The 22,524-nt window shown below is 39.6% G+C and overlaps 1 protein-coding gene across 1 annotated transcript in view; it reads right to left on the bottom strand.

The window, feature by feature from the left end:
• dennd1b (DENN/MADD domain containing 1B) overlaps window positions 1–22,524 on the bottom strand; it is a 77,475-nt gene that overhangs the window by 18,629 nt on the left and 36,322 nt on the right. Inside the window, exons 7-12 of the mRNA XM_079471772.1 lie at window positions 21,042–21,122; window positions 18,158–18,211; window positions 17,058–17,168; window positions 11,759–11,859; window positions 8,426–8,471; window positions 6,874–6,975 (exon numbers count right to left, since the gene is read on the bottom strand). Of these exons, the coding sequence (XP_079327898.1) occupies window positions 6,874–6,975; window positions 8,426–8,471; window positions 11,759–11,859; window positions 17,058–17,168; window positions 18,158–18,211; window positions 21,042–21,122 (495 nt within the window). The remainder of the gene's footprint in view (window positions 1–6,873; window positions 6,976–8,425; window positions 8,472–11,758; window positions 11,860–17,057; window positions 17,169–18,157; window positions 18,212–21,041; window positions 21,123–22,524) is intronic.

The following is a 22,524-nucleotide window of genomic DNA, read 5'->3' as shown; positions in this document are numbered from 1 at the left end:
AAGTTTTTTTAATCACTTATAAAGCCTTAAAGGGTTTAGCCCCTACCTTACTAACAGAGCTTCTATCATACTACAAGCCTCTAAGATCTCAAAACTCAGGACTTTTGATAACACCTAGAATAACTAAATCCACCAAAGGGGGTCGAGCTTTCTCATACGTAGCACTTTAACTTTGGAATAGCCTTCCAGACACTATTCGAGGCTCAGACACACTCGCCCAATTTAAATCTAGAATAAAGACGCATGTTTTCAGCCAAGCATTCACCTAATGCAAAATATGCTAAATAAATGACCGGGAGACTGCTGACATTAGATATTATTTACTAGAATAATTTACCTTGTTATATAAACATCATGTACTGTGTTTAACCTTTCTGGTGTTATACGGTTTTCTTATTTTCCGCTCTAAAGTTGCTTTGGAACAATTCACATTGAGACTATATAAATAAAATTGAATTGAATAATTTCAGACAATCAGTTTTATCATTCAGGACAAATATTCATGGATAAATATGCATATTTTCTAAATGTACATACAGTATATCTGCTTTATGATACAACAAGTGCTCTGTATTAAGGCATACACATAAAGCAGGGCTTGATCTAGGTAATTGAAGGTTCACCAAATGGACTACGTGCACTGCTCATAGCCTTCTGCTGTCATCTGTACGCCTGCGACTTACACTTGCCTGTGTGAGTACCAATAATCAATTTGGCTTTGTGCATCAGACAAGATCAAGGAAGGACCACACATGAGACGGTTTAGGCATTCCATCGAATACCAAAAGGCATTCAAGCACAAGAATGCCAGAACTTGACCTGTTGATTCATAGCAGACAGACACTGAGTGGCGAGTTTTTCGACGGTTGACGAAATGCTGCGTTCTTCATCTAGACCAAATTTTGTTTGTCGTCTTTTGTTTCATACGTCCCTGTTGGGACATGTCTCCTTCTCAATGTCCCCAAGCTGATGTGGCGAATGCTCGGAGGCATCAAATGGGAAGTTTAGAGGCGCTAAATTAACAAGTGTCATCTCCATATTCAGGCTGGCTAAGCGCTTCTATGTTTATGTAAAGTTGGCCCAGTATTAATATTTCATGTTGGTGCGTTGTCTTTTTTCTCCCGCTTCCTCCAAACAATCCGTTAAACGGGCTTCATTTTTGAAGAATCAAAGAAAGCAAAATGCCACTCGCGCTCGGGAGAGTGCACACTATACCCAGTAGGCAAGTATGGGGAGGTAAAAAAAGACATTTGAAATTTAATTTCATTAAGCTGACTATTATTATTTATTAATCTAAATATTTAACTTTTAAGATCAATTACGATTAAACATTTGTTACCTTAAAAAACCGACAATGTTCACCACAATGCAATATCCGACATGATGCTTGAATATAGCATTGGAGATAAGCTTAAATGTATTAAATGGGTTTTTGATAGCGGCACAAGCGTCGGCGGTAATTGATCAGTCGGACTAATTAACTAGCGTACTTTGAGAACTGCTAACAAGAAGTGAGCGTGGGGTGGGGGGCATCAGAGGGGAGCTTAGCTCTACAGGTGATAAACCTATTTGGCAGTGACATTTTTTAGAGTAAAGTCATTCAGCCTATGATCTGATCAAAGGAAAAGTCCCCCATTGGGTCCAATTATAACTATAGTATTGTAGGAGGTGGGCAGCGAGGGAAAAGGGTGTGGGGGGGATGAGTTATGTTGAGTTATGATATTCATAATCTATGCAGAAAGGCCTTTCCACTATAGGCCTTCTCCCCATAGCTGTGATCTTTTCAATTTACATCAAGTGAAGATGGCTTGGGATGAAAGTGCAGCCTCTAACTCGCCGAGCCCGCGGAGGGCAAACACAGGGCCTCATTAAACTATACTGCATGGGCTCCCCGACAGGGTTTGAAGTGCGTCAAGTAAAGAGCACGGGGTCAGAGGTGGCCCAGAAAACAGATCTCCATTTAACTCACCAGCTGGAGATGACAATTAGCAGGTGCATCACTGTCTCCCGTTCTAAAGGATGATGCCATGGAGATCTGCTCCGCGGTGGGCTTCTATTATACAACCTGAGTTTCAACAGAACACCAGGGCTGAGACGCCCGCCCGCACACACACACATACGCACGCTGGCCAGTCCCTCCTCGAGAGCTTAGCTGTTTATGGTCAAGGGATTTTAATTCATTGAACCGGACAAGCCGTGGACAGGCGGTACACGGTCATATTCAAACACACCTATATTTCACACTTTTTCAGACTTATAAATGTAGAGCTGATGGATTCGACGACTCTAGCAGACCAACTGGATATTTGGAGTGACATTAAAAGCTTTCTAAAGAACACATGCATGGAAATACATTTAGCCAGTTTACATAAAACCGCAGAAAGAACGAAGTGACCATTTCAAAGAGCATTTTCAGTTTTTCTGATTTTACAATTTCCAGGTATGTTAAGGTAAAATGATTTGTTGTTTCATTCGGTTAACTACATACAAAACTTTTACCAAATTTCAAATTAAATACATTTTCTAGATTCATTTATTTGCAGAACAGAAAACTGGAGAAACAGGTCACAATGTCGGAAAAGATGCTCTGTATTTTTTCAGACCTGAAATACTGCTAAGAAAATAAGTTAACTTTTAGGCAATACAACAGTATTATTTTTACTCAAAAAATATTTTTTGATAAACGATTTTATCACAGTTTTCGTGTGTCTTGTCACGCTATCAGTCTTTCACAATGCTGTTGGATGACTCCTGAGGTTTGACACTTGACTGGAATGGCCACAATACGTCTAGAAATGCTGATAAAATAAACGTTTGGAATAGTCTTTTCCTTTTTTTCCGCGGCTCTATGTATGATTTGACAAAATAAATCTATAAAATATTGTTTACTTAAAAAATATAACGTGCATAAAATAATCAATAGTAATGAATATCAGTCGAACAATAAACACACTTCAATCCGTTATGACCCTATCAGAACATGGCTGAAATACTTTAAGACCGAGGGAAAGTATGTTTTGTTAAAGATTCTGTCCAGGGAATGCCGTGGGGAGGCAATTAGAGGACTACAAAGAAAAAAGAAATAGATATGAAAATCTCCTGCTATCTTTTGATGTGCACTAGGCTGAAAAGTATGTACACGCTCAATGATTTCGCACCCTTTAAGAACAACACAAAGACGACTTGTATTTCAAACCTGATGCTAAAGGATTGCTGACAAAAAATAGGTCGGTGTCAGGTTGTCGACACACAGCATGCGTTAAAGGCAAAACAAAAATACATATTTATTTTGCACAAATCAATTAAAATGGTGATTTATGGGGCAGTAAAAAAAACAAGGACTAGGTTTTAGAAACGGCAATAGAACTACGCAAATCCACAACGTACAAATGACTGCGCAGTTTCAGATTTACTATTCACGAAGCAAATTACTCCAATCAATCACGACAAGTACACATGAGAACATCAGCATGCTGAATGTGCAGGTTATTCGGATTTAGTATGCGGGATGTACAATAGTGTGCATGCGCCTTTTATCAAATCCAAACGTGCCGATGCTTGAATAATTTTCGAATGCATTACAACAATGTGCTGAAACAATAAACCAGATTTTCTACTACATTTTAAAACATGTGTGCAGTTATAATTCACCAACAGACCAATAACAGCGGTGCCTTGAGGGCTGGACACTGCATCAATCCACCCGGGGCGGAAATGAGCCCCACCTGGTCCCCTTTGACCAGCAAACAGTCCTCAACAAGCTCGGATTTATTTGCGATGGCCCGGATACAAACTTTGCCACTTTCTCCTAACAGAAACTGTGTCGGCTGACACGCCGTTTCTGTTTTCGCTCCGAAACAAAAAAGAATGAATCCCAATTAAACCGTGTGTTGTGGGATCTCGGAGGAGGCGCAGGAACATTGCTCTTTCTCTGATTAATTTGTTAACCTCCATTTGGAAGCTTAATATAAACGAGGTGGGTGTGCGAAACAGAATTCTCATTGCTGATTGAGAAGGTAAACAATCAAACGCAGGAAGTACAAATATAAGCAGCGTGCAACAGACGAAAGGGAATGACACGCACACGTGGAGCCGGCAAAAGGCTGTGAAACTGAAAAAGTCAACAATAGACCTGTAACTTAAACAAGAGTAATAAAGTCAAAAGGAATATTTTATCCAAAACATCTCCGGATTGATACCAGAGCTGTGAACAGAGAAATCCGTGTGCTTAGCTGTTTGGCACCACAATGGATTCATAATTTTCTATTTTTAGATCGTTTTAATGACTGAAGAAGTAAACACCCTGTACCCCGCTACCAAACCAATTATAATTGAATAAAAAATAAATCGGTCTCGCAATGCTTAAGGAGGAGGAAAACACCTTCGTTTATTTGCGGGAGAGCAAACATTGTTCTTTTCTGCAAACTCAACAAACTCTTCATTAAAACGTCCTAAATATTTATAAGTTCTGCTTCTGTGCCATCTTGATGAAATGATACAACAAAAATCAAGCCACGAATACATTCAAGCTAGTTAGGAAAAAGTTAGCATGAACATTACAGTAACTATTAAAAAGTCCTGCTGTACTCACTTCAGAGTGCTTTGACATTATGAACTTCTTTTCACACGTTGTAGAAAATAACATATGGTTTGAAAAGGTGCGTTAAAGCGGTAGATTTATGGAAGCGGCGTATTCTCAACCACTGCGTGACGTTCTCGCAAAGCGTAGTGATTAAAACCAAGAACTAATACACAATGCACACTGGACTTTCAACCCCGTCGCATCTGATGTTTCCAATAAAAGCCATGTTTAAAAATCATTTACAAACGCTCGCCACATCCTCTCCCAGCCACGCCAATTATTGTCTCTATTTGTAAAATCCTTGGGTTTGCACAGAACGGAATCGCTACTGGCGTGGTAGCGTTTCTAATAGTCAATAAATCTAAAATATTATGTGTGAAATTGGGAAAAACTGCCATTAACTGACGGACAGCGGAGAGCTCAGCATAGGGTCCCGTCTGAAAAAAAGAGTCGGGTAATTTGGGACAACTGTCACCCCTGACCTGTCTGAGAGCGGGTCTAGTGCTCGGACTCTCAAAATAATAAAGTCCACATGGTAAAAAAAAGCTTTCAAACACTTAATTAGATGAGTCTCTTAAGGTTTGGCTTAAATCAATAGAAGACAAAAAGAAAAAAGAAACGCTCCGGGGTGTTGTATTATATTTTGCTTTATAGTTGTAAAGTGTATTGATTCGTTTTTTTAGTGGTTAGAATTTTGGGAATACGAATTTAAGCTTCATGTAACTTAAATAATGGAAAGTTATAGTGAAAGCAAATGGATGGAGAAAATGTATTTATTAAATTATTAAAAAATATATATTTAATAATTTATTACAATGTAATTCCTGCTGTATATGATTTTTTTTGTATAAGTCTGATTTGCGAGCCACCTTTGTAGCAAACGCCTTGTGACAGACGCTTTAAGTAACAAACGGAAAAAACATATTCCTTGAATCGAATATGTGAATTTTAAATGAAAGAATTCGAATATCCTCAAAGGTATGATAACCGGAGGGAGAGAAAAATGATAAATATATTACTGTAGGTGACATTTACATTCAGGTGGGGTAATTTAATATGATATGCAGAATATGCTCTATCATTAGTCAATGAAAAATTGCACGCGAGAATCAAAGCAAACATCGAGCTGCCACTTAATTTATCACGCTACAAAGACAAAGAGTTTTTTCTTTCCCCTCTGTCAATTTCAAAAGACCCCACTCGTTTTTTTGTTACACGGCGCTCTCGGTTCGCAATTTAATTTACAAATGGGATGCCAGTGCTGAGATGGCATAACGGAACAGGCTGGATTTTTCTGCTTGGACAGACAGCAGCACGATGCACGGAGTCATATAGGAGGTGTTAAAACACCCCCCCCCCCAGCGGGAAGAAAAATAGCAAGCGGACGGAAAAGAAGAAACAAGGTGGTTTTTACTTTCAAAGGAAACAATGACAGACACGGCGTGCGTCTCTGACCCCGACGCTGGACGGACTTCCCGTTATACTGACCGCGGCACCTACACGTTAATTAAAGAGAAGAGGCGCTGGCAGGTGGCTGCGAAACAGAATCGAATAATTGGCCCCCTTCTTTTGTGCGCCTTCAAAACATCCAGGACTTCTAGTGAGATGTGCCACTGGGCAGGCAGAACATAAATAAATAAATAATATAATGATTTAAAGAAAACAGATAAAGGCTGGAGTGAGATGTGATGGCCGGTAAATTGCGACGGCCGTTTAATGGCGCAGGGCGAGTTTGCAGAGCGCAGTTTGGAGGATTTGCGGGGGCTAATGATGGGAGGACAGAGACTCGGTGTACACCTCTGACCAGAGAGAGAGAGAGTTTGTTTAAACGTGCAGGTGGGCGACGAAGACAGACAACAACTGAATGTGTGAAAGTGGCAATCATGTTTGTGTCTGTGGGCTTGGAACAAAGAAAGAAAGAATGATAATGCGTGTATGCGTGTGGGGGTTTACTTAGCTGTACTTTCAGCACAAACTTTTAACTAGAAGTTAACTAAAACCGTAACTTCTTTCTTTTTTTACACACTTTTTTTGGGCAAATGTGTGTATTTAGCCACAGTCAAAATTTCTCCCCAAAAGTGACTTAAATCTCTAAATGTGTTAAATGTGTTAAATCTAAAACCTTCCTCTAAGGCTCAGACAGGGACATTTGCGTTTGAAAAACGGTTAATAAAGGAAATCGATTTTTATGAGTCATGTCAGAGTAAGTTATTGTCATTAGTAGTCATTACAAACACATTTGGACGTCTAGTAACTGTCTGTGTGCGTGTGTGTGGGGGGGGGGAACTCACCACGTCACTGGGCAGGTTGTGCAAGTCGTCCGTAGGGCTTTCCAGGGTGTTTGTATCCACATTCAAAATGACCACGTCCTCCAGAGACCTGCTCTTCACTCTCTAAAAACACCACACGATGTTACACACAATCCCACTGTTTCTGTGTCCAGCATCTGTCCTAATACACATCTATATTTAAAATGTCTCTAAAAAAACTATAAAAACTGTTGCTTATGTACAAAATGAATGTATTTTCTGTAATCGGATTAAACTGTGTTTCTACACTAAGAGCACATTTTATCTTTAGATCTTTTATCTAATCTTTATTATTGACAAAAAATGTCCAAATTTGACATATAACCAATAACTGAAGTGGGTAAGAAGGAACTGAATTATCTACAAAAAAATTTAAATGTAAACATTGGATTGCAGACCGAATTAAGCTTTTGAATTTATTTATTATATATGCAAAGCAAATTATTTCACAAGCTAATAGACTGTTTCAGCAGCAACAACATAAACACTTTCTGGCCCAAACGTAATTTCTGCAAAGAATCAATAAGTGTTGTAGTTTTAATTTAATTTAATATAATTCATATATAATATTAATATAATTTTTGGTTATTATACAACAATTAAATGTATAATAGTATAACACAGATCGGAAGTTAACTTTCGGCTAGTCGCGTCCGAAGAAACCGTCTATATTCTATTTATTGAAAAAATTTGGAATTTCTTTTTGCTGAAATCAGTCATTATCACAAATATATATAAATATGTTAAATATACAATTCATAAAAAGAAAACAACATTTCGTCTTAACTTGAACTAAAAAGATGATTGCAAATACAGTAAACCCCGCTAAAAGCAAGTGATTTCTGTCAGCTAATGAAATAATAAAAGCCGCCTCTGGTCAGGCACTTGGAATGAAACACTGTTGTGTTGCGCACTGTAATGCTTCCACACAATGGTAGTCACGGTGGTGGTGACAAATCCAATAATTATTCCTCCGGTGCAGGTGGGGGAAACAGCCAAGTGTGTAAAAATTTTCTGGTTTGTCATTTTTGACAGTCGCTGCTACGGCGGCCCGTGTGCTGATTTGGTCTAATTACATGCAGCCGGAAGGGGGGGCCGGGCTGTCAGCGGGTGAACGTGTGATAAACACCGGCGCAGCCGCCACTGTCAGCGATATCAGATCCGCACGCTAAGCTATAGGTCTGCCTCCAACCAACGTGCCGTTTCTCAATAACCAAACACGCCATCTCTTTGTTTCTCCCACGTTTCTTCAGCTCTTTCATGTCTCGTGGGCGCCCGAGAGATGAATAGCGAAAAACAATGTGTCAATTTTTGTAGGTTTGCCTGAGCTCAGCAATGATGCATCAAAGCAGATGTGGCGCTATTTGCATCTCCGATGGTATAGATGGTTTGAGCGCGTGATGGATTTAGAGGGACGCTTGATATTATGACCTCGTGTCAGATATGGAGTGAATGTAGATAAATAATGATGGTTTTATGTTTATGTCATATCTGGAAGTTGGTCCTGGTAGTGAGACAAAAAAAATAAACTTACCTCTAAAAGGCTAAGATGAACTCCGATCAGATATGGCATGGGTGCGCTGGAGAGAACAGAGACAAACCACGGTCATTAGGAACAGAACTATTAGTGACATGAATAAAGCTTTTACTGTAGGAGAGGGAGCTGGTTAGGCCATTTTCCTAATGCGGTTTAAAAATTAAACCTGCTCATGTCCGTCTCTTTAATATAATTATATCAGACAATTACTTTTAATAGACAGCTAGAAATCTATAACTGTAACAGCCATAAATGGAAGCAACACATGTAAAAGATGATTTTCAACAGCAATTCTGTCAGAAACAGAATTTAAAAAAGAAGAAATTATTTGTTTTCTTATTATTTTTGTCTTATTAAAAAAACAATTTGTGGAGTTCATATGGAGTGAATTAAAAATGTCAAACATTTCTCAGTTTTGAGTTAATACCCCCTGTAATGACATCACACACTCGAGCCGGCACAAACTCCACAATCAGATGATCCAAGTTTGCCAGCATGAAATTTTAGTTTGTCAAAAGATGAAAAATGCAACAATTTCTGGGCAATTCAATATAAATGTCAACCAAGAAATCTATCTTTTCACCATACTGATCAGATGTCAATAATTTGTGGTTTAAATAATACCCAAGTAAAGTTTTTTGGGGGTTTGTTTTTAAAGTAGTTTTTCATAGTCAAGTAAGTGAAATGTCACATCCATAACGATCAAAATTACTCATAGACGGGCACATGAAAATAAAATAACTATTTTGTGGTCAACGAAGAATGGGCGGCGGTGTCCATTTGTTGGGTTTGGACAATTTAAAGGGATACTTCACACCAAAATGAAAATTCTGTCATCAACTTCAAGTATTGTATAAATGTCTTCGTTCTGATGAACACAGAAGATATTTGGAAGAATGTTTATAACCTAACAGATTTTGACCCCCAAAAATTACTTAATAATCTTTTTATGATTCTGTTAAACACAAAATAAGACATTTTGAAGAACGTTGGACAGCAAACCAAGCACTTTTGACTAAACATTTTCTTCCCCCACTATGGGAGTCAATGGGTGGCAATATCTGTCGGTTTATAGGCATTCTTCCAAATATCTTTCTCCGTGTTTATCAGAACAAAAACATTTATACAGATTTGGAACAACTGGAAGGCGAGTTAATGATGCCGAATTTCCATTTCTGGGAGAATTCACAGAAATCATACAAAGTATGTTGTCTTTTAAAAGACCTGCATCTTTTTTGTCACATCCATAATGCATTCATGTCTCTCTTTTAAAGTAGAAAAACTCATGCAAGGACTAATATTCATCTGATGTCTGGACTCTATCATTAGGGGTTTAGTAAAATACAATTTTCTCAATATATCTTTAACAAATACGTTCTCTGAGAATTTATATTTTTTTAACTGAAAATGTCACATCCATACGGCTGGAATTGCCCATCTGGAACTTCTTAACAACTTGGTCTTTGTTGTCCAATCCTTGAAGCTTTAAACATTTAACTGTATGCATATTTTCATGTATAAAAGAACTAAATAGCTTTCCAGACACGTGTCACCCTCCGTATCTTTGACGCAGCATGCGTAAACTTTATTAGTGTCCTCGGCTGTTTCCCGGAACGGGCACTTTGAGCGGTGAAGGTGATTAGTGTAATTGGTGAGCGTCACTTCTGAGTCTCGGGCGAGACAGGGCTGTGTAATTAGATAGGTTTGGGTAGCCGCTGCAGCTCGCGCTCAATCAGGTTACGCGGCTAATAAGCTGCAGTCTCGCCTGCTGCATCTGTTAAGGCTGCGGATTTAACTGACATGCAGGCGAGCTGACATGCAGAAGCGCACGGAGTGAGCCTTGTCACGTCATTGTTGTCGAGTGTAACTTTGTTACGCCGGTCCGATTCCCATCATGTCTAATATCGCTCATTATGACCCATGCGCTCCCTTCTAAAACAATATGATAATGTTGTTTCTATAGTGTAATTATATAACAAAACGGCCTGAAAAATGGGCCGTCTGTTAAAACCGGTTCATTCTGTACATGACATGACATATACGACTGCATTTACAAACCGTTGTGTTATACGGCCGCAAATATTTTCGAAAACATGAGGCTCTGGAGTCAAGCATGACGGCACATGTCTGTCAATTTAAGGGTAAAGAGTTCCGCTATAGAGCAGGGCTGTACGTTAAGAGTGTGGTCACGGTTTAAACCCACGGTTGGCATGCGGAAATCTATCTGTCTGCTGTATATGACAGGGAAAGGAAAAATACTAGCTTGCTGGACTTGGTGGCATTGGCGCCTCTAAATCTCAGAAATGGTGAAGATGTTTATTAGGGCGAGGGAAGGTAGTTCAGAACGTTCTGCATGTTTGTGATATGATACATAACTAAAGTATGAACTGCAGAACATATCGTTTTTTTATTCAAATATTTCAGAATATATGTTAAATAAATCAACCATTATTGAAATTGCATATTCATTTTCTAAAGGTAGAACATTGCGCTAGCAGCACAAATGTCATGCGTTTGTTCCTAGGGAACACAGACACTGATCAAATGTATAGATTAAATGTATTGTAAATCACGTTGGATAAAAGCAACTACTATTTTAATTGTACATATATCACATAGTTTACAGTACGGATGCACCGTTACCATTTTTTAAAGACCGAGTACGAGTACTGAAACATTCTTCTGGTACTTGCCGACACCGATGCCTGTACCTTTTCACAACACAGTGAGACCAATACAATAGCTTCTCAATTAAAACAACTCCCCCTTAAACACATACAAAAATAAAAAAATGTATGTGCTTTTCACAAATTTCACAACAAATTTCTGTCAGTTATGTCACATATTGGTCTTTGGTATCGGTGCATTTTTACAAATACGAGTACATGAGCTTAGTATCGGACCCGATATCGGTGCATCCATAGTTAACAGTTTACATGCATCTATATACGTATATCTATGTTTAATGATGCATGGGCTTGATATCGGCATGGGCTTGAAAATCCATAACAATTGACCATAAACACCCTCAGATTTTCCTAAACAACTCATTATTACGACTGGGCTACTGAAATCTGTATTCTATATATATTTATAACAAAACACAAAGGTTTATTAATTAAATATGTTGGAAAATTTGACAATCCATATAAAAAAATGCAATACTGTCAGCTCCCAATCCATTCAACAGATTTCTGCGTATGTCCTTGCGCATTTAGTACAACTCAAATCAAATCTGCAGATTGCACAAACCAGAATGCACAAAAGTTTCTAAGCTAAAAAACCTTTTGTATGCATTTGTATGCGTGTACAGGTGGTAAAAGCTCCTACCAGCAGTAGTCTAACAGATGAGGAGGAAGAACAGGGATGAAGATGTGCTGCCAGTGCATGGGGTAGAGCATGGCGGTGGATCCATACACGCATGCAGTTAACTACAAGGAGAAAACACAGAAACAAACATGAGAGGCTCTTTGACATGGCAGGTAATAAAAACATTACTTTAGAAAACCGCCCAAAACACGTGTTGTTTAATACGCTTTGGTAAGAGGGATTCTATTTATTGTGGGCCAGAAGACCTTTACATTTACAAAGCTTAAATGAGATTAAAAGAGGAAATGTCACTTGGCCATTGCACTATTTTATTTTTTGGTTTCCTCTCTCCATGTTCGTTCTGTTGTCAACAGGGCGAGTTCAAACCAAATGCAAATCAAGCATCAACGGTGGCCCTAAAAATACACCAAAGCCCATAACTATAGGTGTCACAGTTCTGGTGGCGTTACAAAGTTAATGATGCTTTATTACAGTTATAGACAGCGAGTAAATAATCTACCTCTATGAGAAGCGAACTGTTAATTACATCGCTGGTTCGGATGTTTAATTAGTGAACACCCAAGTGACCCCAACACCACACCCCGAATCCCCCTCATGGCTACCTAGCAGTTGTAATGACCTGTGTGGCGCGTACACACGCACACACAAGAACATCCTCATCTTCCAGATTAAAATAACATGATTAAATATGGAAAAAGAACAGAGGTCTGAAGGCTCCTCTGGGACTTCATTAGGGCAAATTGCCAAAGAATGAAACATGAGTTAGCCAAGAGAGACTGTGAACAGTTGGAATACCACAGGGAGAAGGGCTGGATGGGGGGGGGTCTTGACAATCGGAGCTTCCAGTAATGTGTGAACCGCGGCTCCAAAGTATCAAGAGACCCCCCTGCTCACTGACACACACAATATCACAATTGACCACTGTAACCAGCCAAGCACAACTGCTAGCGTTGAAGATATCTGTCCAAAGCCGCGCATCGCTTTCTACAAGGCGTGTTTGGGTACGTCGTTTTCGGAGCCCGCGGGAGTTGCTGTCGTTTAAAAAAGGAAAGAAGATTACTTATTGTGTGACACTGTGGTCAAATGTAACCGCTCAGCATACGTTCCGACCTATCGAGTCAAAAATTAAAGCAGCTTTAATTAACGGTAATTTACTGTCTTGCATTTTTACGTATGCAAATTTGTTGCAGGCTTCTCAAAAAATCCCGAAAAAGGGCTGGTCGTGACACATCTAATTTCCTCCGGGCACTTTAGAAGAAAGAAATGAATATTTATGCGGTTTCTCGCCACCTGAAGTTTAGTTGATATCAAAGCTTTGAGACCCTTTCTGTTTGCGATCCTTTTTCTCAAGGTCCGGTAAATGAATCATGCTGAGAGGTCACCGCACTGCAAAGAAACACTTTAGTTTGACTGCGCGAACAGACCGCCATCTAATTCCGTAGAGGGGAGCCTTTCCGTACCACTTAGAGATGAGTCAAAAAGCTTCATAACGCATTCCAATTAATTAAACAATGTCCACAGACGAGCGGAATTGGCTCGGTTTATCCTCCACTTAAAAGCAAATGTGTGCCGCCTCCTTTTGAAGGTGAGAGGCAAGAAAAGGAGGTTGCGAAACCGAGATAAACATTAAAAGGTGGAATTCAACAACAAATTAACTCGTGAGATTTTTTCCCAAGCATGTAATCGGCACGAAACATAAAAATAGCCATGATGTCCTGTTAGTGATGAAGATCAGATTCACTGCACGGTTGCTACTCAATCTCCAGCAGTGTTTCTTATAAAACAAAAAATTTATAAGAAAACCAAAATGGTCACAAAAAGGCCATGGAAGTGTACGCGAATAAAGCAGATGTCCATAAGAAATGCCTAGCTATGGTTTGTTTGGACGCGGTGCTGGATCCTGCTTAGACCTGTGAGCTACCACCACCGTTAGCGGTAATGAGCGTGCCGGGAACATGTTAAGTGGAGGTCCTCTCTATGGAGACCAACCATACAGCAGATCACACAAAAGCGCCCTGCTTTAGACATACAACAGATCCGAACAATGCAATAAGACCGTCGATCTTCAAAAGAGCACAAAACATTGTCTTGTTACAAACGGACTGATTATTGAATAAAGACACAACTGAGCTTTCTATATTCTTGGACATTTAAAAAAACAAAAATATTTTGGATTATTCTTGGATATTCAAGTATTTCATTCAGTGGTTTAATGTACATCTCATTTGATCTCTGTAAATTGTATACAGGCAACTCCATGCAAAAGCCATGAAATCTTACCATGATATTTCTTCCCCCCTAAACTGATAGGTGAGAAGTCAATATTTGGTGACTCAAATACCCACATGAGGTCTCAAAGTTTTAAAGGTTTTTTTTTTATTCTTTCTAAAGCCTGATTTTCTATAGATAGGTGACGCTTTTAGACTTGTCACATGCATGATGGTCTATATTCCTCATATATAGGCACATTAAGAAATATAATTAAGATTCTATTTGTTGGGTATAATTGCTACTGGTTTGTGCATTTCAATTCACAGAAATCCTACAAAGTATGTCGTCTCACAAAAATGTACATCCTGTTTTGTCACATTCAAAACACATGTTTATGTCTAAAAATAGAAAACTCATCCATATACTGATATTTTTTATATTGTCTGCTCTCTATCATCAGGGGTTTAAGAAAATATCAACAGATGGTTTAGTATATTGGTAATAAAAACGTTCTGAGAGTTTATATTTCAAGGTTTGTCGCATCCATTACCCTGGAATTGTCAATTCCGTATTGTCTGCATTATATCAAAAAGATTTAAAAAGACAAAAAAATCTTATCCTCCTTGCTGACACATAAAATTCCTGACGCTCAAGGCTAAGCCCATTGATTCAGAAAGATATCAAAGCCCTTTCATTCATTAAAATATGACAAAATGAACGTTAACATGATTTACACAGCTAAGCATGACATTATAAGCTAGATAGAAATAGACTGTCAAAGTTCTCTTGAGACCAAGAGAAACAGAAGGACCTTGCAGTCTTTGAACGCAGGTTTTGTCCAACGAGGTGACAGTCACGGCACTCTCACCTCTAAATCAAACCACATTCATACTCATCTCTAGGAGTACATTTGTACTATTTTGTCTAGCTGAAATATATTCCCCAGATGAAGTATAAAGATACGCTTTGCAACAGCACAGATATGAACCCGTTCCAGTGAACCCTGTCTATGTAAACAAGTTGACGAACATATTCGCTACATCTAGGGAGAAGCCGGGGTTCAAAAATATCCATGGCAAAAGGGTCCCGTTCTTTGATAAGCACAACAAAGCTCACAGTGGAATCTGTGATTGGGGCAGACTAGCGACTAGAGGTGCGATTTCCCCTGACAAGGGTGACAGCGCCATAGTCTGCGCTGACTTCTGCTACCTGCGAGACTTCTCTCCCCTGGCCGTCTCCTTGTTTCCCAATTACCGAGCCTCTCTCTCCCCTCCTGTTGACAAATGCGCGGCTCTGAGCATGTGTATCGCTAACAAGGAAGTGGCATTAAAAAAAGAAAAGGCAGAGGTAGGGCACGGGGCGCCCAACACCACTAATCCGCCTCCCCAGCAGCCACGTACGGCACAAGGTACAGGTAGTGCCCGAGGAAGGTAAAATGTCTATTAAAGGTGTGGTAAGAGAGATGCTTGAAGGAGGAAGAGAAACAGGATTGCTGAGTAGCAAGTGAAAAAAAGAAGTCTGCGTGTGCGAGTGTGGGAAAAGTGTCCAAAAGGAACCTCAGTGGCCGAGCCGGGATTGGGTCTTGTTAGCATACCACTGACAACATGATGAGAAGGCGGCTGTCAAGACTCGGGCCAGCCGAGGGGGTCTCGCAGATGAAACGCGGCAGGCCTCCCAGCTGACTAGTTAGAAGGCTCCTGATGCAGCACAATTATACTGGCATATGACAAGACTGCATGGGCGGCTGCCTCCCGAAGCCAGCGACATGGTTTTAAAACAGTGGTACCTCCTTACCTCTGGTCGCAAAACAGCAATAAGTCAAGTGATGCATTGTGGTAAGATCATGATTTATTCCTTTGCTTTCCAATACAGGGGAGTGCGCGACCATGTTCTGCTAGACTGACACAGCAGGTTCTCCGGGGGCCCCAAACACTGAGGGCCGCTGGCGTCATACATAATGGATTCCTTCTTTTTTTCTTCGCCTCTCTGTATCAAACCTCTCGGCTCGCTGGAGAAAGTTGTAATCTGACCACACCCTGGCTACGATCATGCCCATAACAAAATTGGCCATTTGTTAAAAGTACACGTCTGTGCTTGCGTTTTTCTAAAGGCTGCCGAGCCAGAAGACGACAGACGGTTACGGGATTTGAGAAGGAACCTTAATAACACCAGTCTGCCAAGTAACTCTTTGGGCATATTACTTCCATAAACTCAAGGTCGCCTGCCCTCCCGTTCTGCAAAACAGTAAATCAAGTAAAAAAAGAACTCCATTTAGCCAAGAGACTAATGATTTACACATTCTAACCCCTCGTGTCAGTGAGCACACGGTATGAGGGCGGCAGCCCGGAGGAGTGAAATACTCTATGGATTGGGTCATTCCGACAGCCTCCTCCGGAGGGTCTTAGGGGAGGCCCTAGGTTCCGGCGCTGTCGCTCACCCTCCGCAGATCCTCGGGGGGAATCTGGGAGATAGGGAGTGAATGACATCACATGCTGCTTTTCCGCCAACTGTCGTGAAAGTTTGGACCGCCGTCCACCCCCGTGTGATAAGCGCCTACTCCCTTTCGGGCAGAAGAGACAGACTGAAAACACACAGACGAGTCAGGGTTCCGATACGTGATCATTTTAAGCAAGTCAGACACTACGGTGCACAAGCCTGAAGTAAAACACAGAAGCCAAGAGATGCAGTAAAGTCTGTGCTGACAAAATCAACTACGGTATATCACGATTACACTTAAAGCTTACATCCATGTATTGATATTTTGTATTCATATGTGCGTTTTGGGTTACTTCCTACCTCGAGCAGTTGACAACAGATGGTGAAAGTAACAGAATTTTACATAAAAAAGCATAACATCGCAAACCAATTATGATATCCTGAAGCATCATGATGTATTAAACTGTGACATTTGGTGATACAAGCCCTGACAGTATAACAAGATCTATTAACACACCTTTCTTGAAATTCAACAACAGTTTTGATGTCTCCCAAAAGATATCTTTTGATTTATTGCAAAAAATATTACTCATTTGTATTTAAGTAACAAGAAAGCTGAAAGTGTAAATGAAAATAACAGCGGGGAACTCACAGTGCTAAGCTTGCTTGAGGTAATGATGATTCGTCGCTCATGTAGCATGCTGGCGTAGAGGTGCAACATGTTGTTCACATCCACCGCTACGAAGTATTCTGTTAAATTTCTCTGCAATGAGGACAATGAAAGATATTTAGCAAGCTAAAACACATTTTATTGAACTATGGGAATTATCTTGTGCCTAACAAAATACATTCAATAAATACTTCAAAGCAGTTGAAATTCAGTTCAGTTACACTTTACCTACAATTGGCAAAAAATGTCATTTTGGTAAAAACTCTTCTTGAGGTCTGACCTTGAGATGCTTTTATAAACAGTATTCAAGCAGTTCCCATTTATGTTGGGATCTAATTTTGAAAAGAAAATCTACGTTTTCATGGTTTGATATTTTGGCATCTGATGAAATAGCATTAAAATCTTCGCTTTCAACTTTTTTCGTTACAGCTTTAGAGATCAAATTTATTTGTTGGCCACAGTTTGTTTGCATTGAAACTGTTTTTTGACCTTTAGCCTGTGTCCACACCAAACATGACACCAAAATCTATCTTTTCCATGCTATTTCGAGTTTTGGTCCACACCAATCAAGACGACAATACACAATGAACAACAGTATACGAGAATTAATTCTAGAATACAGTAGATGGACGTCTATATTAGGATATTTAAAAAAGATATATGCCTAATTCTTTTTAGTCAAAAATAAAATTGTTGAAACTTGGTTTCTTTCATTTCATTTCATATCATAACATTTTAATTTTATTTATGATTTTTGAAATCGACGACTTTATCCAATAATGAAGAAAAAGTCCACAATAGATGGGAACTCATTTAGTGTCGTTTAAAAGCATGGATGAGCAGGATAAGACCTCAAAAAACTGCTTGATAAATGCCAAAAGCTTCAAAATTCCAGACAATCCTACAGAAGATAATATAAGTTTAGATTTTCCTCAAAACACCTCCTACAGTTACATTCGTGTCCATCTATAGTTTTAATGAGTTTCCTACCATAAACTGGAAAACAATACTAATATTATATCATAAAAGAAAATAAGTGGCCTCAAACATTTGAACGGTAGTGGGAAACAACATATACTTACATTTTCTGGTATGGTGGGGAGTCCATTAATATCAGGAGCTATGAAGCATGAATGCTGAGGGAAACACACAGAACAGATGAAGTAAAGGTCACCATCATACAACCCACCAGTATTTAGTGTTTATAGACCCTCTCGCTGTATGTTTCCTCGTGATCAGCCTGAACCGTGTCTGTGCTTGTTAACATCACACATACAGACAACAGATAAAATATATGAAATAAACACGTCAGTTCCCCTGCGGACACCAGAGGAGACTCCCCGCTTAGGCGAGAACGTCTTTATTAAGGTACAAAAGCCAACTGCTCTGTTCTGGCGGTATCAGAGGGGTCTGCCAGGCGCACGTTTGAACAGACGAGCAGGTTTAATGTCTGGATCAAAGGGGCTCTGGTGCAAATATCCCACGCTGCATGCTAACTTTAGCTCTTTTGTTTGCCTGTGTACCGCGTTTCGCTCTTTCCCAAGGCTGGGCTGCGCTTCGTCGTGTAAAAAGTACCCATCTGTTGCTCGGCACATAGGTTAAAGTCTTGCTGCCTTTGCATATGTTCCACAAGCAAATGTGAGAGTGCAACTTGCATCCTCTAATACGAGATGCTGGATTTCTTTCATCTCGGATGCTGCGATACTAAAGGCGGCATATTTGCGTTTAGCGCTGTTCAATGTCAAAAAACTATCTGGGGCTATTCAACAGGGTATCTTTTTATAATCGCACAAGCATAAACAGCTTGAAGATTCTAATAAAGGAATCAGTTCTCTTCTTCATGCGCTGACACGTGTTTATTTTCCCATACGAGCAGCTGACCACCCTCCATGTCGTGGACTCGCGGTTCAGCGGCGGTCAACACATTGCAGTCGTGTTTATAAAAATCACCCATTATCAGAGTGTTTGCTATAACTGCTGCTCTGTGCAGCGTGTGCAGATCCGACTAACACTCCCAAACACAGCAATGTGTCACCATAGACAACTAGTTGGCCTTAGTAAAGTCAAGTAGATCCTCTTGACTTCTTTATAGTTTTAGAAGGAGAGTAAATTGGCATATGGACAGTGTGACATGTATTCACAGTAACAATATAAATTAGGGGTGTCACAATATCACATTATTGACAATAGCCTTGATATTATAAACCATGGGTATTGATTTATAGATAATTAATCGTAAATAATATAAAAATATGATATTGTAAATAATGCTGCACCCAGTTCTGCTTTCAAAGCATAGCTTTATTATATAATACATTTTAAAAATTCAGGATGTTTCAATGTCATTACCATGAATTATTTTGGACAGTCCTAATATAAATGCACTGTAATGTTGTTTGTTTGTTTGTTTAGGTCACCCACCATTGGGTGACCTGTTCCATGCTGTTATAAGACCACTGACTTAAATTAATCGTAGTGAACATTCAAGTCAAGCCAGCTTTATCTATATAGCGCTTTTTACAATTTTCATTGTTACAAAGCAGCTGTTACAATGCATTCATGTTACGATATTTGCCAAAGAAAAGTTGCAAAACCAACATTTCTAATGAAAAAATTATTTAACCCATAAAACCTATTTCCCAATATTAAAGTATGAACACTTTTTCAACAGGGGGCTATGGCTAGGAGACATGCAGGCAATCTTTTATAGGAATCTTTAAAGATGAACTGACCGGGCTTTGATTTGCATGCCAAGGGATGCTGAAATCCTAACTAACAGTCTCAGCCTCCAATCCCACAAGTTTAAACCAAAATAAAACATTACATTTTTTATGCAATGCTTTTGAGCGAATAAAAGGATTAAAAATTATTTTGAATCCATATTTAGATAAAAAAGATAAATGTAGGCTAACGGGCAAACCATCAAGGAGATTTTCTTGAGCACAATTGCCTTTCGCTTTTAATTCGAAAGGAGCTTTTGATATTTAAAAAGAGAATACAGCAGTGAGGAAAGCCTGAATTATTTAGCAAGTTTGATTGTTTTCCAGAAAAAAAGCTAAACAAAACAAAAAGACACACAGACGAGACCCAGTACGATCAGAATGCCACGCTTAGAGCTGGAAAATTGTCTCCCATGTGATTAGTGCAGCGGCACCAGATTTCACACTCACTCTCTCCCGCTCTCTCTCCCGAAATAGAGGAAGAGACTGATAAGACAGACGGACAGACAGATGAATAGATAGATACTGACAAACAAACAGACAGGGAGTAAAATGACAGCACACAGACAGAAAGACTGATCGGCAGAAAGACTTACAGATTAACAGACAGAGACAAACAAACCAGCATGTTGGCATTTTAATGTCTGCTGCCCAATAAAACATGACACAACAAATGGTGATATGATTAAAAATAGACATGTATAAAATATTATATAACTATTTAATATCATCGCTGTCCTTCCGAAACCTGGGATGTCCAGATTCAGGAAATGGAAAAAACACTGTACTTTTTAAATACTGGCTTGTCAAAGTTGACAAGCACCTTTTAATACTTTTTGTTGGTATAAATGTTAGATATTTGCACAAGAAGGGTGACTAATAATAATGATAAATGACAAAATATGGAAAAACGTGCTTTAGATAGACAGCAGCGATATTTTAATGTATAAGAATCATAAGAAGCTATTTCATCAACGTTCCATAAATGACAACTGACATGAACTACAAGCCAACATAAACATGATGATACTGACAGTGACATCATCCACTCATCTCTCGATCGACACTTTATTAAAAACTAGTTACGATGTCACCCGGAAGTCTGTCATTGTGCCTGTTGTAGGATTTGATGAGTTGCGAAAGCGGCCATTAGGTTTAACGCAGTCCAGCCGGCTCTTATCAGAGCGAGAGGCCGCCAGTCCCACTTCTGTTTCTAAACAAACCATCAGCCCTCCCCGGTACCTACCACACTCAGGTTTACTGGCGTATTCGGCTTTGGCACGGGGTGGTTGTACAGCGTTTCCAACATGTCGTTCAAGTCATTTTCCTGTGAGGACAAGAAGACAAACATGAAGCACAAACAAACAAGAATAGAAAAGGAAACCAATGTCAGCTGTGAATTTCGTGATTTAGCGTGGCCGGCCCCAAGTATTCCTACAGCAGTCTACGGAAGAGAAATATATCCGACTGACACGCATTTAACGAGCGATCCTGAGGTTAAGAGACGGTAAGCTAGGCTGCGGCAGACGCTTATTATTCCTGGGATGATTTATGGCCAACATTGGCTGTTCGTAATTAACCAAAGGTCCTTGCTCAGATGGGCGGCTTTAAGAAGCCATTGGAGAAATGCTTCACCGCAGAACAGGCCTCGGGATTACAACGCTGAGCTTTTACGAGCTTTTACGACAAGAGTGCAATTTACCCTCTCAGGCTGGGTGCAGAATAGCGATGATATTGCTGTTAAAAGACAGAACAGTCAGTCACGTTTTTACCTCGCGCTTTTCTTGTAAGCAACTTCCCAGATTAGCTGTGTGGCCAGAGCTCGCAGCACATGTGACCGTGTGTGTGTGTGTGTGTGTGAGAGCCCCTGTCACGAGAGCCTGGATGCTCACACGCATGGTCAGTAACACAGCCTGAGGAAACACTTCATTTACCCTCGCCATAAACCTTCATCGCTCTTGTCCATCCTCGTCAGTCAACGCCGCCTCACGCGGAACGCCACCGCAAACTTCATGTCGATCGCGCTTGCCCGCTCGAATAATTCATTACATCCACATGCTGGCTTTTCTTCGGCAGTTTAAAAAAGGTTTTGAGACATTTGGTCAAAAATGTTACTAAAATCATGTTATATCATAAAAGTGCTTCTTCGTCCAAAACACCACAATAACTTTATATTTAAATCATGCCATTCACCCAAGTAGTTTTCCTATAGCTAAACAATTTGCATTACATTAAAAACAGCATCTGATAAATGCCCTAAAGGGATAGATCCCCTGAAAACATAAATTCTGTTTATTCTTCAAAATATGAATGAATGAATGAAACACTGCATAACACAAGAACAGATATTTAGAGAAATGTCTCGGTGGATCATACAATGAAAGTCAATGGGGGCCGAGGTTTGGTTTGCAAAATTCTTCAAATTTTGGGTACTGAAGAGGAAACGGAGACATATAATGAAAATGATGAACTATTCCCATGTTATAAAAACACATAAAATGGGAGAATTCAGAAAAACCTAAAATGGGTCGATGACACTGAGCGTTTTTAGGACTTATTTCGTGACCCCTCTGAACTCTAATATACTTAGCCCATGATTTGTTTGTATGAAGGAGGTTTGTTCTTCCTCATTTCTCTTTCAGCCGCTCTGTTACGCATAGCTGACTGACAGCCTACTGATAAAGCAACTTTTTTTTCTCTACGCCTCAACGCAGACAATGTTTTTTTTA

The sequence above is a fragment of the Barbatula barbatula genome (assembly GCF_947034865.1).
Source record: "Barbatula barbatula genome assembly, chromosome: 13".
NCBI classification, from domain to species: Eukaryota; Metazoa; Chordata; class Actinopteri; order Cypriniformes; family Nemacheilidae; genus Barbatula; species Barbatula barbatula.
Note: the sequence above shows the minus strand (reverse complement) of the source record. Positions and strands in the feature narration are given on the sequence as shown.